At 36.3% G+C, this 18,761-nt stretch overlaps 3 protein-coding genes across 10 annotated transcripts; 1 reads left to right on the top strand and 2 right to left on the bottom strand.

Annotated features, from left to right (window-relative positions):
• Positions 1-144: 144 nt before the first annotated feature.
• LOC144566922 (uncharacterized) lies at positions 145-2,649 on the bottom strand. Of its 4 annotated transcripts, none has more exons than XM_078316965.1 (4): positions 2,434-2,649; positions 2,247-2,312; positions 987-2,157; positions 145-722 (listed from the first exon to the last, which is right to left on the bottom strand). In XM_078316965.1, the coding sequence occupies exons 3-4, from the start codon at positions 2,088-2,090 to the stop codon at positions 699-701; spliced, it is 1,128 nt and encodes a 375-aa protein (XP_078173091.1). In that variant the 5' UTR covers positions 2,091-2,157; positions 2,247-2,312; positions 2,434-2,649; the 3' UTR covers positions 145-698. The 4 variants fall into 4 exon arrangements, with proteins under 4 accessions (XP_078173091.1, XP_078173094.1, XP_078173092.1 ...); XM_078316968.1 differs by having other exon boundaries at positions 987-2,091; XM_078316966.1 differs by lacking the exon at positions 2,247-2,312.
• A 4,008-nt stretch (positions 2,650-6,657) lies between these two features.
• On the top strand, positions 6,658-10,770 carry NUDT9 (nudix hydrolase homolog 9). Of its 5 annotated transcripts, none has more exons than XM_078316609.1 (11): positions 6,658-6,843; positions 6,936-6,984; positions 7,498-7,637; positions 8,021-8,095; positions 8,206-8,262; positions 8,363-8,445; positions 8,596-8,654; positions 8,750-8,898; positions 9,535-9,678; positions 10,142-10,300; positions 10,528-10,770. In XM_078316609.1, exons 3-11 carry the CDS (start codon positions 7,539-7,541, stop codon positions 10,609-10,611), a joined length of 909 nt encoding a protein of 302 aa, XP_078172735.1. In that variant the 5' UTR covers positions 6,658-6,843; positions 6,936-6,984; positions 7,498-7,538; the 3' UTR covers positions 10,612-10,770. The 5 variants fall into 5 exon arrangements, with proteins under 5 accessions (XP_078172735.1, XP_078172732.1, XP_078172733.1 ...); XM_078316606.1 differs by having other exon boundaries at positions 6,660-6,843; positions 6,932-7,084; positions 7,494-7,637; XM_078316607.1 differs by having other exon boundaries at positions 6,664-6,843; positions 6,936-7,084; positions 7,494-7,637.
• A 2,982-nt stretch (positions 10,771-13,752) lies between these two features.
• Positions 13,753-16,847, bottom strand: LOC144566553 (putative inactive receptor kinase At1g27190). The gene is made up of 2 exons (XM_078316596.1): positions 15,787-16,847; positions 13,753-15,055 (listed from the first exon to the last, which is right to left on the bottom strand). The coding sequence occupies exons 1-2, from the start codon at positions 16,666-16,668 to the stop codon at positions 14,084-14,086; spliced, it is 1,854 nt and encodes a 617-aa protein (XP_078172722.1). The 5' UTR covers positions 16,669-16,847; the 3' UTR covers positions 13,753-14,083.
• Positions 16,848-18,761: the final 1,914 nt, after the last annotated feature.

The following is an 18,761-nucleotide window of genomic DNA, read 5'->3' as shown; positions in this document are numbered from 1 at the left end:
ATCCGATTAGTCGGGAAAATCCTTGACGGTTTGGCCACAACCAACGACTAATTGGTCAATTAATTGGTTTAAACGGAAGTTTTTTACAACACTGTCACCAACAAGCAAGGCAAACAGAGAGTACAAAGCGAAACAAACACACAATTGCACACTATAGAAGATAATTGTCATAGCTTTTGTTATATCCACTGGCATCTGCTACAAGCCTATAAACTTATACTAAAACCTATAATTAGCTACCATACAAAACATTGTGTACATTTACATACAATAAACTGAAATCTCAAGGTAATTAGACTAATTTAAATATTGTGAGTATATAACAAGGTCACTGGTATCCTTCGGTCATACTTTTTCATGTTAACGCTATCAACAAAAATGGCAATTTACTGCAAACTCATAATGTATACACAACCAAACACCGGATGTTCAACCTTCTAGTTTCTTTTTGTCAGGTTTTTAAATTCTATTTACTTACAAATTAGAGAAACTACAAGCTTGTATCTTTAATACTGCAAACCACAGCTCACACACCACACAGTACATACAACGCTAACACTGAAACAAATCCACCTTTGTTTTTTATTATTTTTATCTTCAACAATCAAAACTTTTGTTATATCTTTTCAGAAAATGAAAGCAGATAATTGGTCACAAATCGGAAAGACAGTCGCTAGCCAAATTGCATGGAGCCAGCATCACATGAAAAAGGATAACATTGCCTGTAGAATTAAAAAAGAAAAATAAAAAGATAGACGGTAAGACCGCATCTGAATGGTAAAAAAAAATGGGAAAAAAAGAAAAGAAAAGACTAACAAGTTAAATTATACAAAAAAGATGTCTTTTGGCAGGTAAGCAAGATGTATGAATATGGTAATAATTAGCCGACTGACTTGTTTATTATTTGATAGGAGTTGCAAGGCACGTGACATGACACAGTAAATGTGAATTACAAGTAAAACTAATAGAAATCAAAGAACAAATACCTCCATATAATATGATATGAGTTGGTCGTCTAACTGATTAGTACTCGGTTCTCTTAGTTGAGGCATACAACTCGCCGTCATCTTGTTCTGATCACTAGATTCTTCTTCTATTCGACCATCCCTTTGTAGAATGTGAGATTCCAATGCATTGATCTTGTCATGAATTTCTGCTAACAATTCCATTTGCTTTTTCAAAGCAACAGAATCGCTTTCTCTCATCTTTCTCAATTCAATTTCAACACATCCCGTGCTCACCTTAACATGCTCACAATCTGATTTTGTCATAGACTTCTGTACTCTTTCTTCATTTCCCAATTTCAAACTATGTTCCTTTTTTCCCTTGAGGCTTTCTGGAATTTCAAATATGTCTTGTGGATTACTGGTAGATTCAGTTTCAGTGCATGAATCATGAAGCAGCGCAAGACTGGATGTTCGCCTAGGCCATTTCTTTTGAGGGGTTAGAAACGGGATTTCTCCACGGTGCAATTTCAGCTGTGAAAAATCTCCTTCTGAGTCATACGATTCAGATTTAGATCCATCACTTACACTACAAATCTCTTTCATTGATGATTTTGATCTAAACAAGTTGTCAAGCTTTCTTTCTTTGTATGTTTTGGTATCAAAAAAAGAACCAGCATTCCCTTGCTTAAGATCATCAATCTCCCGACACAACTCTTCAAATCTTATAGAAGGTAAAGAAATATTCTTTCTACCTAAATTGTGTTCTCCTTTACCAGATATGTACCCACTTAACCATGGAAAAGAACCCCCTTCAAGACACAAACTCAACAATTTACTTTTGCAAACATCGATTTGGTACCTTAGTGCCTCAGTCTCTGTATCTTTCAGAAATATAATTTCTCTCATCACGGCCATTGCCTCTTCATTGTGTTGCAACTTCTCTTCTACAATTCTCTTGTAGTGCAAGGATTCCATCTTTTGTGTTGATTTCTCCCCTTGAAGGCGCAAAATCATAGAAAGCGCCTCCTCAGCACCTGAAGCCGCAGCCTTTCTTTCTTCATCGAGCTCTGCTTGGAGCTGTTGGACGGTAATTTGTTGGTTTTGAAGGGCCTTTCTTAAAATTTGTACATTGTCTTCTGACATGCTGTGTTTGAGGAGATATCAATTTTTTAGTTGTCTTGGAGGAAAATGAACAAGTGTCGTAACAATTCTGAAAATGTTTGTAAATAAATAAGGTTAGCGCTTGAACTAAAATAAAATATTCAGATCTTAATCTAAAAAATAAATTGTATTACTCACTTGATTGATCAAACAGGATCTCACCCGAATCAAATATTCTGAGTAATAAATAATCCAAGTTTTCACCTATAAAAGACCATTAACAGTGGAAAAACAATATATATCAACGAAAAAAGTTCATGAACATAGGCGCTGTATTGTACATGAACAGATATCTAAATTAAACATTGAACAAAAGAACAGTTACCTTGTGACAAGTATAATCTTCGAAACAAATTTCAACAGGCAAGCAAAAGCAAGAAGATTTTTTTTTCCTCCTGAAAAACTTTAGAATGTAAAACGAAAACCTTTAGTTAAATGGGGTAATATATTTATTTCCTCTACAATAAAGGAATGCTTTGATGGAGATGGATTTTGTTCATTTGATCCGAGAGGTTTCCAAACCCAAGGAGTAATGAGTGGAGTTCCGCTTTCCTTTTTTAAAGGAGTGCGGAGAAAGGAGCCGGAATGAGATTTTTTCTGCATCTTTCAGTGTATATTTTCGTGTAACAATCTTTTTTATCGCTGGTGTATAGTTTACTGTTAAGTTGTTTCATTGTCAGAGATCCGTTGGGTATTTCTGCTCGAATATAAAGGTACAGGGAGTTTGGGACATGGAAGAGGTAAATGATTTCGCATCCTCTGAGATATCTCATATTTTGCGTGACTTTTGGGAGAATCTCAACCGTTCAAATACATTCTGCACGAATTCAAGGCTCAAATAACACTGGCCCCGCGCTATCCCCGAATAGTCACCGGACACGTCGGTCACGCAAAATATGAGATATCTCAGAGAATACGCACTCAGGTAAAACGCGGGAGGGTAGCGTGGTGTTATCCCAGGTCAGCCAATGATGAGACGCCAGATGGCAGTAAAGAAGCGAATACATCAATACAGTACACCGTCTTTTATTATTTAAATTGGTTGACATGTTGTTTTTTTATTTTATCTTTTTATTTTTTTTTACAAATCGATAATCTCACACGTCTCAGACAATCTCCAAATCTCTCAAAATCAAAATTCTTATACGGTTTCCTATAAAATTTGATCCTAATTAGGTGTAAAGTGAATTATGAGATCATGGACGGATGTAAGTAGATAAGATAGGTCAATCAATCTTTATTTTTAAACATTGTTTTTATATTTATATATAATTTTGAACAAAACATTTATCGTACTGTAAAATTAATCTTCATTTCTCCGTATAAAATTTTCAATTGACCTCTAAATATATATTTACTTTCATAATTTTAAAATCTGATTCCGTTCTTAACGAGATAAAATAATTTCTCTTTTTACATTCATCACGTTTTCTCTTAAATATTTTGTCATCCACCTCGTTCTAACCAAATGATGTGTTTAACAAAAATTGAAAAAAAAAGCGTAAATTTGAAATGTTTTGTTTGTCTATCTACAGTGTAACACATTCATTGAGATGTACTAAATCTGTGCAATAGTTTGAAGTTGAAAGTCACGGCGGACAGACGATTTGACCCCACCAATAGTCTTTGTCGCATAAATTAATTTACTATTAAATATTGCGCAGATTTATTCAGTAAATCTGAATGAAAATGGCGTTGATAGGGATCAAGAATTGACACGTATCTTGGTGAGAATATAAAACAGTGTTGTTTTAGGGAATATATGTGTTTCTTTATTTATTTTAGCACCAAGTCATATCAACTCTTGATAGGTTAGTCTCACGAACAGGCAAGAAAATAAGAATCCGTATCACCCCAGGTACCTGAAGCTGAAAATCCGGTCCGTTCATTTTACTTGGCACGAATCTTAAAGCAGAACCTACAGTCATAGCAACTATCAAATTAAGTTTCATTTGAATAGAATTAATCTGGACCGTTCGTTCTTTTAAATTCACCCTGGGCGGATATGCACTCAGAAAATAATATCCACCAATAGTCATTGAAACTAGAAATACTATGAAAAATGAGAATTGTCGTAAGAAATTTAAATATCAAATCCATTATTTTAGGGAAATCGTTTGACAATCTTAGCAATAGATTTAAAGAATTGAACAAAATTAAAAAATAAATTTATAGATATGTCATTAAACATATAAATATATGGCCTAACAATCAAGCTTAGCATGCAGCAATCTTGAAGAGTTGTTCATCCATCCAAACGCATAATATGATTCATAATAGCTCGCTAATCTGAATCAGTACTATTTTTTACGCATCCAAATACATTTTTTTTTCTATAGACATAATATGTGAATCATATATATTATGTCTATACAGTTATATTTTAAAATTAAATTTTATTATTGAAGGTTGTCAAATTATCAAGTTAAACATTTGTCAATTAACCCCTCTCTCTATATAATGCATATTACATATATGATCTCTACAAAAATTATTTGAAGCATGTTGCCGTTTATCTAAACAATTGAAAATCTGCAATAATTATTGTAAGAGTTTTATAAAAAATTTCATGATTTAGGTGGCTATTTAATATCCCTGCCATCAATCAATACAACAATACTAAATATAATTGTAATAGTTAAGACATGAACTAAAGGCGACCAGCTTAACTGCTAGTGTGAAAGAAAATTATCGAATGAGAAGAAGTTCTATATTTTTAATAGTCGTAACTCAAGAAAGAGGACATTTTAGTCTAATACTGTAGATTATAAGTTTTGTTATCTGAGAAAATAAATTTTAATATATACAAATTTTGATTTCAAAAAATTTATCGATATATAGATTACATTGAATGGTTAGATTAGTTGTTTCAATTTTGAACGTAACGATTTAAAACGAAAATAATAATATATTTTTTACTTCACAAAATGTCTTAACATTAATAATCATACGCTTAACATAAGTATAAATTGCTGTTTACTTAGTTACATCAGGGGTTTACCATCTGATACGATGGATTGACTTTAGTTTGAATATATGAATCGAGTTTCTAGTCTTTTATATATATATATAAAAAAAACATAAGTATAAATTGTTCAAAATTTCAGATTTTATTTATTCGTGAAATAATAAGCCTGCGTTACTTTCCATTCTTTTCGAATTTGTATCCTCAGCATTAATTCAAAAGATTCCTTTTTGAGTTAATGCTGAGGATACGCATTTGTTCTTCTCCGTCCGATTCTTGGTAAGATTCATGTGAATCGAGGAGTTCGATCAACTCAGTGATGGATCTCCTCTTGTGCTATAAATTTGAATCCTCTGAGATATCTTAAATTTTAAGTGTATTTATGGAATATCTTAACCATTCAAATACGTTATGCACGAATCTAAAAGCTCTACAATGCTGGCCCTGTGGCCTGTGCTATCCCCGTTTCTCTGAAGGGTCGTACACGTTGGTCACGCAAAAGTTGAAATATCTCAGAGGCTAACACTCTCCTGGTTTCCCTCCACCAGTAGGGGTGATTAATGAGCGAGTTAGGGTATGCTCATGCTTGCTCATTAAGTAAATGAGCGAGTTGTTAATGAGCGAGTTTAAATGAGCGGATAAATGAGCGAGTTGTAAATGAGCGAGCTTTTAATGAGCGAGTTGTGAGCGGCTCACGAGTTATGAATTATGACTCATAACAAAATTATATGGTGTGCCCATGCATAACAAAATCCAACAAATTGTCATAATTCATTTAAATGAGCGAGTTGTTATGACTATTACTTGTTTCGGGCTTTAGGCGGAGGTTTTGGTTCTGTCGATTTACAAAAAAAAAATGAATATGAAATTATGAATATTAGTATATTACACAAGATTAAATGTTACATTGTGCTCACTATATTACACAGGATTAAATATGAAACTATGCTCACTATCTATCAATCTTAATGAGGCAAGGTTGATGTTACACATAATTACATATGATTAAATGTGGCAGGGATTAGATGTGACAAATTATTAATGAGCGAGTTATGAACGAGTTGGGTCATGCTCATGCTCGCTCATTAAGTAAATGAGCGAGTTTAAATGAGCAGATAAATGAGCGAGTTTAAGTGAGCTTTTAATGAGCGAGTTATGAGCGGCTCACGAGTTATGAGCGATTTACTCACCCCTATCCACCAGTGCATTGCTCGAATTCGAATCTCTAAAGTAACTTAAAGTTTGAGTTTGGATAGAAACCATACTACAGGGTCGTGAATTCTAATCGGACAGTTAGAATCTAACCTCAAATTTTGAGTTACTTTAGTGGTTCCTGACCCTTGCGTGCTCTCTAAAATTGAAGGGAAAAAAGAAAAAGCAACGAAGCTCGTTTCTCTGAATTCGCATCTTCTGCATTAACGCACGGTGCTTTAATAGATCTGAACCATCCGATTGAAATCCGCACTAATATTAAAGGGCCCTGTGAGTCAAAGGCGGGTCCGATTGTCTCCGATCTGGATCAGACGGTCGAGATACATTAAACTCAAAAAGATTCTCTTTCTAGTTAATGCAGAGGATACGCATTCCCGTTTCTCTCCTCTCCCGATCCGGTTCCGAACCAACCCCTGTATTTCTCTATCGAACCGAGGGACTCAATTCGTGCTCTCCATCTCGTCTCAGTCTCAATTCTCAATGCGTCCGCTACTTTCTCGATCAAGTCAGGCGAAGCCATAGCGCACTCTTTCTTCGTCGATTTTCTCTACACAAGAGGTACATTTATCTCTTCCTTTCCTACTTTCATGCCGAAACCCATACTTTTTTGGGTTGCTCTAATTTTTCTGATCTCTTTTATAAGAAGGCAGTGTGACGGAGAAGAGAAGTGCTCATTGATTGATTGCGCAGCTTTGGAGAGTTTGTACACCACCTCCGCAGTCGTTTATGTTTGTTTCCTCTCAAAGTCTGGTAACCCTGTCTACCACACTCTCCAAGGCTGAATTTAGTCTAAATTAAGGTATGGCTAGGTCTAATGGATGCTTTTGATATATTATATTATTCATGTTTTTGTTATCTTTCACTAGTTATGCGCTTAAACAATACTCTTCTAGATAATTTAGATATGGGTACTATTATGAGTGTCAAATGTGTACTATGATTTATGTCCACAGTTAGTCAGCAATTATTAGACTTCAATCAGGTCTTCAACTGGTACTGTCCTGGTATGCAGTGAATAATTCGATGAATTGGCCATAAATATAAAAGAAGTATTTAATTCCTTTTAGAAAATTCACAAGGATTTTGAGATTCCATACTAATGTAGAGAGGTCTTTGTACTTTTATGAAGGTTTTTTATGCTCGATTTTTAATCCAATGGTAGCAGACAGTAATCAGATTTATTAGCATCCTATCAATTTCTATGTCAGATAGCTCTTCCTAGAGTTCTCCTCTCATCTTTGATAACGCTCCGAATGGCTTCTACGATTTGCCACAACAGCACAGCCGCAGAAGATCCCGGCACCGCCTTCAACCTCCTCCTCTCCTGCCCCTCCGGGCTCCCCCCTTCTCGGGTAACTAAACAAAAATGAAAACATTCTGAGTTCTTACTTCATTTCTGCACTTACTAGATTGGTATCGTAAAGTTATTTTTCACATATGATGAATTGATTGAAGACGTGCAGTTTGCAATAGGATGGTTTGCACATATTGTACCAAGCTGGCAGATCACTAATAGGCCTGAATAATTTTATATGACATCCTGTATTATTAGATAGAATCACAAAATAGAGCTAATAGTCATGATAGTTTACTACATGATGATAATAATAGTTTTTTTTTTCTGTTGCTATCATGGGCTGAATAGAAGAAAATTTTATAGAAGTTGAAACCTAGTGCTTAGTTTTTATGTTTGATAAAGTTGATTGAAGTAAAACATTTCATTTTTAACATGAAGGTCTCTGTTGATTTTGGTAGATCATTTGATAGGATTCCACATCCCGATGCAATACTGGAAAGTTCAATAAAAGAGGTTTCCTCTTGAATCTCTGCTGCCCTAATTTGTATGTATTATGTTAAATTTTTTCTAATAAGATGTGCTGAAGTTAAAGTTGTTTATATTAAATGCTAAATTTACAATAGATTTGGGACCAGAGGCTTCTAAAGAATCCATCGCTATACAATGGCACCAAATTCAGGGTACATCCTTGTGATTCTTTTGTTTACTACTGGGATTATAATTGGATTTGTATTCTGTAATCTCCAAACTAACATGGAAGTTCTACATAAATTACTTCAGTATGGGGGATTTTCCCTCTCTAATTCAAGAACTGTCAGAGCAGACTACTCCATTTGCCTTCACTTGGGTCTGACAGATTACAGGTTTGACATTATTTCCCATATAAAGTTTCAATTTTAAGATTTTTCTATATTTTATATCATCCATGAAATATATTATCTCTGTAGCATCTTGGTCACATATCTTAAGAACTCTATTCACCTTGTATATTTTTTTGTCTTGCAAATGTTCAGGACATTTGTTGGAACAAATTTGAATCCACTGTGGGAAAAATTTCTGGTTTCATCAGACGGTAAATTAATGGTTCAAGTAGCTACACTTAAACTGCTATTATTTCATCGAATTTTGTTATTATTTAATTATTAATTATATTTTACTCTATTATAGATGACACTGTAAAATGCCAACACATGGCAAATCCATTGGGAAATGGTGCCATTGTTGAAACATCTGATAAGAAAATTCTTGTTTTACAAAGGAGCCATAATGTTGGTGAATTTCCTGGATATTATGTTTTCCCTGGTGGGCACTCGGAGGTAAACCTAACTTTATTGATACCTTTTTTTGGGTACCCAACTCTTACAAGAGGAAATTGTCACTGGTTTAAGCATCTTTTGTCTTGGACATTGCTATGCGGGTTTAATAGCAGACAAAAGGGTGGCAAACGAACTTGAGTGGGATTTGAAACCGTTCAAATTCTGGTCGTTCAGCCAAGGTCAATAACTAGTTTGTAATGTTAGGTTGGGTCATTTTGGTCATGGGTTGTACAAGGTTTCAGCTTATTTTGGTTGGCTCATTTTCAAGCTCAGATTGTTGGGTCTTCTTGTCATTTGAGTTTTGGTTGGGTTGTTTTTAGGTTTTTGATTGATTTTTTTTTTTGCCCATTGTTCAAATTCACTTCAGATTATTGTCATGACTTGTGATACCATTGATTTGGAGTTGTAGATTGTGGTGTTTTACCAAATTTGACGGTTTTGGGTCTGGTCATGATTTTGTTTATATTTTTCATCTTCTATGTAGTCAGGTTCTTGATTATTGCATTGGTTTATTTATGTTCAGGAAGTTGACTTTTCAAATTTTTTTTTTGGGTCAGATCTAGTATGGTTTCTGGAGGGTCAGTTGTTCTTCATTTCTGCTCAGATTGAGTTATAATTAACATTTATTTGTTGTAGCCCCAAGAGATAGGAATCTCATCGCATCTAACCAATACAGACTCGTCAGGACAAGCTGCTTTGAATGATGCAGTTTCAAAAGAGATGTTTGATGGGATTGTTCGAGAAGTTGTTGAAGAAATTGGTGTTCCTGCTAATTCTCTGGTATTGTAAAATTTCCACTTAGTGATTTCATTTTATATAACATATGATGGATGAATCTGACTAGGGAGAATTCAGGTTTACTCCTTGAACTTTATTTGCACCATATTACTCTGTGAACTTTTCTAAAAAGCGAAATTGGTTCATGAATTTCATTTGCACCAATTTTGTTCTTGTTCAAAAGTTTTAAGGACCAATTCTGTGCAAATAAAACTTAAAAGGACTAAGTTGACTTTTCTGCAACCAACCAGCCTACGGCTATCCACGACAAAAAGGTGATGTAGACTGTAAAAAGTGCATAATTGTACCATAATATTAAAATAGGTATATTGGCAGCAATTTGGAACTAGATATTTTTGCGGAAATGGTGTTTCCTTTTTTCATTTATTTTTCTCGATGTAATAGTCCTACTTATCCTACGATTGATCTTCCCTGTGGTTACTTTGTACTTCTATTACTTTTACAGACAGAACCTGAATTTATTGGCGTATCCCAGAGGGCAGTGAATGTTAGGCCAACCGCATTTTTCTTTGTAAGATGCAATTTGGATTCAACTAAGATTCATGAGCTGTATTCCAAAGCTCAAGATGGTTATGAATCGACTCAGCTATTTGCCGTTCAAATGGTTAGTTTAAGATAATCCATACCATCAGAGTTTTTGTTAGATAATCATTGTTTGTTTAATTTTCATTGGTTTAATTTGCTTGATTATATTGACAGCAAGAAATTCTGATCAGTGAGGGATAAATAAACTATCTTTAAAAAGTGTACATAGGAGAACAACATAAAAGAGGTCAGGAACATGATTACATTCCTGTGCAATTTTTAATTTATTTCATTTATAATGAACAGGAAGAGCTAGAGAGAATGGCATTGCGGATGCCAGGCTGTCATTGTGGGGGATTTGCTCTTTATAAGTCGATGACCAACATATAAAACAGTAAATTTATATTCCACCAATAAAGCATGATAAACATAGTTTGACACTAATTTTTTAACCTTTTCTTTTTCTCGGTCTGTAACTTAAATATTTTATCTGCCCAACAAATACGGGGAATGAGGGACATGCCTGTGTTTTCTGTTTCCCAGATCCTACATGACGAGAGTGTTGAATTTAGCAATTTTGATGTTATTTAAACACGAATAATACTTAAAAAAGGGTTCAAACGTGTTGATAGTAGGGGTGGAAACAGATCGGATATGGAGTGGGTAGTGGTAAAATCATAACTGTATCCGTTTTTATTTTTCAGATAAGGATCGGTTTAGATATTTATTAAAATGTATATAAATATTACTAAATAATATTGAACTTTATAATATTTATTTAATTATAATGATGAACAAAATATTTTTTTTCCTAATATATATTAAATTATATGATATATGAGGAGGGATCAAGTTACAACAATTTTTGAGTTACAACAACCATTTTTTATATTTTCAAAGTTCAAATTGTGGATCCAAATCGTTAGAAGTGATTTCCACAATAAAATATGTTTGGAGACCAAATTTTATATTTTTTAGAATTTTTTTACTATTTATTGAGATGGGTACAAATCCCAAATACCCCAAAATTTGTTTCTTGATTTCCTGACAAGTCTTTTCATGGCTTTATCAAATAAATGGTAAAGACATCTCCAGTTACGATCACCCTCAAGACCGACTTTGCCAGAATCCAGTTCTTGGATAAAAACATCTCGAGTTACGATCACCCTCAAGACCGACTTTGCCAGAATCCCGTTCTTTGATAAAAACATCTCGAGTTACGATCACCCTCAAGAGTCAAGACCGACTTTGCCAGAATCCAGTTCCAGGAAAATAAGCCTGCATTTTCTTCTCCGTCTCTTTCATTTCCTGTGATACGGCACTCAGTATGTAGCGGTTCGATTCAATGTCCGACTTGCATTAAAATTCGTGCGCACAAACTCTGCCCCGATTACAATTTTTTCTGGAAAATATGTAGCGGTTTCAAAAAAAAAAAAAAAAAACTATCACGATTTGACGTGATCAATAATTGTAAGTTTTAAAGTTGTAACCACGGAAAGTATAACGTGGAACTGGTGTTGTACAAAATAGTTTAAATTTGTAAGTCGCTCGTTAATTGTTTGTTTTAACTTTCTCATTTACAATTTGAGTCAGTTTTAATTTGGAGTTGGTCGACTCATATAATAAATCAGTTGAGTTTGAGCATATATCAGTTCGCTCATTAAAAATTTGAGTTACACAAATTTATCACAAATAAATTCTATGCTCTTCTAAATAGAACCTAAGCTGCTCTTTGGATTGTTTGCTTTATTAGTTGTCTTATTAATTATATTTGAATTATTTGTGTTTATATAAACTTTTATTAAGCCATTTAAATTATTTGTGTTTAGATAAATTTTAACTAATATATAACTATAACTAAGGAAATTGACATGTCAAACGAGTTGTCAACCAACTTCAATTGATAATGAGTTGAACTCGAGTTGGTTTTACAGCTCGTTATTATCATTCCAATTTAAATTGACTCGCTCATTAACTAAATGATGTGAACACAAATTAGAGATAAGTCGCTCAAACTCGACTCATTTACAGGCCTACCTGGGACCACTCTAAATTTCAAAATGAACCCAGCGTGGGTCGTATGGAACGCTATCCTCTGAGGAGTTTTTCCGTGCGGAGCTTTTAATCTGGTCCGTTCGTTTCGGATCGGATGGACTGGATTAAGGGTTCACCAAATTTTGAATTTTTTTAAAATTCGGGCAAGATCTGATCTGGTCCGTCCGATTCGAAACGAACGGACCAAATTAAAAGCTCCGCACAGAAAAACTCCGCAGAGGATACTTTCCCGGGTCGTATCGTCTCTGTGACTGCGGATTATCAACCAACAGAAGATTTACAGATCGGGTCGATTTTATTTCGGAGCAAACCTTCTCTTCGCTTCACTGCTCTCATTTCTGGAACTCGGAGTCGTGAATCTGACCAAAATAAATGCTGAGAGCTGCACAAGCAATGACATTACAATATTACATGAATGAAAAGCTCCAACAGAACCCACCCTGTTGAATGAAAGCTCACCTTATTACAAAGAAGAGGAGGGTTCAAATGCCTCCATGTTTTTGTGCCTCCATCATGTCTTCATCTCTCTCCATCATTTTCAAACTTCAAACAGTCGATCCGAACCGTTCAACCTAACCTCCATACTAAAATATGTTTGGAGACCAAATTTTATATTTTTAGGAATTTTTTTACTATTTTTTTAGATAGGTACAAAATCAGTAAATCTGAACCATCTAAAAACAGTATTTTTTTACCTATCTAAAAAAATAGTAAAAAAATTCCTAAAAATATAAAATTTGGTCTTCAAACATATTTTAGTATGGAGGTTAGGTTGAGCGGTTTGGATCGACTGTTTGAAGTTTGAAAATGATGGAGAGAGATGGAGGCATGATGGAGGCACAAAAACAGAGAGGCATTTGAACCCTCCTCAAGAAGAATTCTACAATAAATTAACCTGTTTAAAAAATAGGTCACGAATAGAACAAGAAAGAGAAAGAGGAACAAACAACACCAAGTACGATTTGCTCAAGTTATAGATAAAACAAATTAGCAACTCTGAAACATAACATAATAAAATTCAAATGGATTCATCATTTTTTTTAAATGAAATTAAATCATAACTTCAAAGTGGATGTGTTCTATTTAAGAGGGCATGCGCGTGATTACAATTGTGGATTCTCGGAAGAAAAAAGAAACAAATGAAATTACAAGTGTGCGATGAATTTCCACCTAGATTCGTGACACAAACCTCGGCAGGTCATTCATTCAAAAAAAACTTGGTAGGATAATTAGCTTCAATGTAAGAAATGCTATTTTTAGTCTTTAATTAAAGCGACTGCTGCTGCAAATGGTTGAAGTTTACCACAGACAGAGGCATGGGTGCTGCCTTTTACAATCTAATTCTCGAGTAACAATCCAAATAATTAACTGAAGAAAATTGTTCACGTGCCAGAGCTGGTAGTCTGGTACCATCTTCATACCAGTGAGGTCAGGTGCCATAACTCAAATAACGAGGTCAAGATTCAAGAAATAACATTGAATTACAATTGTAACCATGGCTCAAATTCCTTAAAATGATAATGTCATCTACAAATCATAAGACATTTCATAATTACCTAATTACATCTGATGACAGCCCTAGTTACCAAAGGGAAAAGAAAAACATCAATAATAACAACACATTTGAAGATTGCATCTTGGGATCTAAAATTTACTATTCGTGACATGTAAAGCTACATGACATTCTAACACATGCAATACAAACTGAATCAAAGTTACTTGATTACGCAAAAAGGGCATAGAGGTAAAGAGTGTAGGAGAGATGAGAGAGAGTTCAGGTCGTACCAACTTACACTACAAGTACCTCTTACATGGTATCAGATTCATCCTTACAATACGTCAAAGGGAACTCGTCATACTGCTCTGAAGCATCATACTTCGTACCAATAACTTTCAGAGAATGGTACGTCCGGTACATAGAAAACCTCTCCTTTGGCCGGGTTGAAACACACCCGATAGCAACCTTTATAAAATCAACAATCTCGTTATCAAAGCCCATACCAAAAATAGACCGGTCAATTACTTCCCCCACCCGACCTGCACCTGCTAACTGGGAAGCCCAATCGACCAAACTACCCTTAAATCCCTCTCCAGCAACTTCTGGTGCCACCATTGCAGCCTCCTGGCCAGTAGCCAGCTCCAACAAAACAACACCAAATGCATACACATCACCTTTGGTGGTACCTACTGGGTTCGAGGCGTATTCAGGAGCAATATACCCAAATTCACCAAAATCACCATTTAAGAAGGGGCTGGTATCACCACCTTCACCAGGTGAGCCCCTGACAAGCCTCGTCAGACAAACATCAGTGATTCTAGCTTCATAATCGTCATCTAATAAGATTGCGCTTGAGCTAAAATTTTGGTGAATAAAAGGTACTTGAAACCCATGGTGTAACCATGCCAAACCACGTGCTGCGCCTATTGCAATTCTGAGCCGAGTTGGCCAATCCAATAAATCACTGTTAGGTTTAGGAGAGTGTAGAATAGTCGAAAGTGCCCCATTTGCCATGTGTTTGTACACCAATAGCCTCTCATCCTCAACCACACAAAAACCCAACAGAGGTACAAGGTTGGGGTGCCGTAGCTGCCCAAACTGACCCATTTCTGAACGAAATGCTTTCTCTGAAAGGGGACAAGAGTGTAGCCGTTTAACTGTTAGATCTGAACCGTCACGCAAAATGGCCCGGTAAGAGGTACCAGCACGAGAACTACCAGCTGTGACTATGTTATCAGGATGGAAGTTACGTGTTGCGACCATTAAATCCGCAAGCTTTACCTGTTAAGATTATCAGACAAGAAACCATCTCCTCATCAATTTCAACACCCTATTTCGAAATATGGGATGTAAAACTGATACAATTTTACGCCAGATAGCACCGGCACAAACCTAGTTACTCCCAACTTCAGTTGGCTTTAGCATAAGTACTATTATATTATAATATTAGTCCCATTTTGGACTAAGCCTGCTAAACAGGGCACAGTATAGTTTGGCCTAAAATATGTAAAACTATTTCACCAGAAACAGTTTAGCACCAGCATAAGAAACAGCTAAGCACCGGCATAAGAAACAGCTTAGCACCAGCATAAACCCAGTTATTCCCATCTTTTGAGATAAGAGTTTTTTTAACTAATTGTAAGATGTCCCAATTAGGAAAGGCTGATAAACACCATACTTGTAGTTTGGCAAATCTTGGACCTGAGTGCCACTAGATTTAATATTACAATTTACTCGTGTTAAAGCCAACGTGGCCATAATTTTGAGCCTAATTTAATCCAATTGTCTTGTCCCAATTTGATAGTCCACGTAAGTCCTGAGATGAGGGATTGAACTGTGTTCATGCTGGTATCAATCTCGCTTTCTTTTCCTGCTAAGTTTTTGTTGGTTTCTTCATTTTCATCACTGAAATTTCCTGGTTTATTAGGCTAAGTTTAGACTGCTCGTTCTTTCTTTCTTATTCCTATTTTGGTAATAACCACAAGAAGAAAGAGCTTAAAAGTTAGTATTACCTTAACAATTGGTTTTTGAAATAGAGAAACCTGCACAAATCGATTGTGAGTGGAGCCAAGCCTCTCAGCCCACCATCGCCCGTCCTCAGCACCAGTTTTTCCCATTTTACCCTTGGCAGAAGCAGAGAAGAACCATCTATAGACAAAGAATGCAAAAAGGAGAGAAACTGTTGCCCCAAACACACCGGCGGCTATAATAATGGCAAGGCTTTTCTTGGACCGGGCTCCGCAGGAGGAGAGCGGTGCACCACACAGAGAAGGATTGTTGGCAAAATCAGCTGCGTCAAACGAGCTGAATTGGGCTGGGATCGAACCGGTTAGCTGGTTGTTTGAAAAATCGAGGGTTTTGAGGCGGTTGAGCCGGGAGAGAGAGCCTGGGATTGGACCTGAGAGGATATTGGAGGCGAGCTTGAGAGAGTTCAAAAACTGACAGTTGGCGAGCTCAGAGGGGATCGGTCCAGTGAGGTTATTACTGGAGAGGTCCAGCGAGACGAGGAAGGGGAGCCACTCACAGAGCGCCGGAGGTATTTGGCCGGAGAGGCTGTTGCTGGAGAGATCCAATGAGGTCACAGAGCGGCAGTACTGGAGGGAGGAGGGGATGGATCCGGTGAGCGACATCGACGGGAGGTTTAGAGCAATCACGCGATTCTCTTGCGGATTCCAGCAAGAGACTCCGCCAAAGGAGCAAACGAATCCGACGGTGGTATTGGTGAAGACCCATGAGGAAAGGCGTTTTTCTGGGTCGCCTAGCGAAGCCTGCACGCCTTTGAGGCACTTCACGTCATCTTCTCCGGTGGTGACATCGGCGGCCGAGGTTGCGGTGAGGGAGAGGAGGAGGAGGAGGAGGAGGAGGAGGAGGAGATGGAGATAGGATTGGCGCATGGCTGTACGCCAAGTGTTGTAAGGATTGACTGGATCCGAGAGAGCGAGAGAGAGAGAGAGAGGAAAGGAGCAAGAGGCAGGTAGTGGGATTTGACCTGAGACCAGGGATGGTGAAAGCACAAAAAGGAAATGGATGTATCTTCTCTGTTTTAAACAAAACGGACGACACCAACTTTCGATTTTCTCCTACGTACTGCTTCTTCCGGTTCAAACTAAAATGGAGAGAATTTGAGCTCTGGAGTAAAGGAGTTCATTTGATCTTTAGTGCGGAACTGGAGATGGCGAGGAGTCGAATGACTGCGCAAATGATCACATGACGACATGACGTACTCTTTAAGTGGTGAAATTATTTCTGTGTTGCATTTAATAATGGAGTCATCTGTGTAACAACTACAACAGTTGGTGATTTAGGTGGATCATACCAACTACTGTATTATTTATGTCGCAACGAATCCAAACACATTATAATTAGTTCTGAATTCGCATCCTCATGAGATATCTCATATTTTGCGTGACGTTTTGGAAAATATTAACCGTTCAAATAAGTTCTACACGAATCCTAAAGCATAAATAATACGGCCCCTGCACTATCCCCGAATAGGCAGAATTCGCAACCTCTGAGATATCTCATATTTTGCGTGACTTTTTGGAAAATTTCAACCGTTGCAATACGTTCTGCGCCAATCGCAAAGCTCAAATAATACTGGCCCCTATGTCACCTCCGAATAAGCACCGGACACGTCGGTCACGCAAAATATGAGATATCTCAGAGGATACGCGATCGAATAGGCACCGGACAGGCGGACACGCAAAATATGAGATATCTCAGGAATTCGTATCCTCTGAAATATCTCAAACTTTGCCTGACTTTATGGAAAATCCTAACCGTTTAAATACGTTCTACACGAATCTCAAAGAACACATAATTCCGACTCCCTCCATCCCCTCGAATAGACACCGGACACGTCGGTCATGCAAAAGTTGAGATATCTCAGAGGATTTGCACTCGATATCTCAGGGGATCCTCTATCTTCGGGATTTTCTGATTCGGATTCGTTGTTTCAATCCTGTGTCGTAGAAACTAGAAAGTCTACGGTCAACACAAGCAGTTTACTTCCAGAAACCCCTGCGTAAACAATGGAATAAAGAAGTGCCTCGGATTGACAATTTACTTCCGTGAAGTTCTTAGACTAACATGCTAGCTATAATGCTAAGCTACCAAGGTTTTAATAAGAAAGGATAACAATTTATATACATATTGAAAATCTTAATATTAGATAGTTGCCAATCAAATTCTTTAAATTTGTTATTGTCCGTACAAATTCAAATACTTTATTAATATCTTCATTTTTAAATTTAATAAATGTTAAAGAAATGAATGACTATCATATCCTCATCTTCTAAATAAATAAATAAAAAAGCGTAGTTCATGTGCCTAGACTGTTTTCTTTCGGTTGTTCTTTCCGTATCTTGCAATTCTGTTCAACATATCTCTTCTCACCAGCCCTCTCTCATTAAATTGAGCTCTTTTGTCTTTGACCATGCAGCATCTCTTGCTCTCTGTTTTTTTATTTTTTAATCAAACTACACGACACAAAAGATTTCGTCTTATACAAACTGAAATTGAAATTTTGTATTGGAATTGAATTAAAGCTAACACCATGAGATCTTTTTCACATTATTTGTGAACGATGTAAAATATATCACTAGTACGGACTAGCCAACTTATTCGGCAAAAGAGTAGAGATCTAACAACTTCATAATTATGAAATTCCTTCAAAAATATTATGTGACGAAGAAATTAAATTTGAAAAGTAATAGCCCGAACTTAATCGTCAGCATTCTTGATAAACAAGCGAAACTTTAGGCCGGATAGGGTCCGTGAGAATGACCCGGTTCGGTTCTCATCAATGACACCGATCATTTAATGGTTATGAACCAATTAGAGGTAGTACAAGTACACTGAGGACTTTTTATTTTAGAAATCATTATTAAATAATATGAAAAAATAGATTATGTAAGATTTTTGATTGACTAGAAGACGCTGAATTAGTGGTCCGGATTCAAACTTTAGAGCTAAATTGGTGATTCAA

Source organism: Carex rostrata, chromosome 15 (genome assembly GCF_964058835.1).
Source record: "Carex rostrata chromosome 15, lpCarRost1.2, whole genome shotgun sequence".
Lineage (NCBI taxonomy): Eukaryota > Viridiplantae > Streptophyta > Magnoliopsida > Poales > Cyperaceae > Carex > Carex rostrata.
This window is presented reverse-complemented; position numbering and strand designations above follow the sequence as displayed.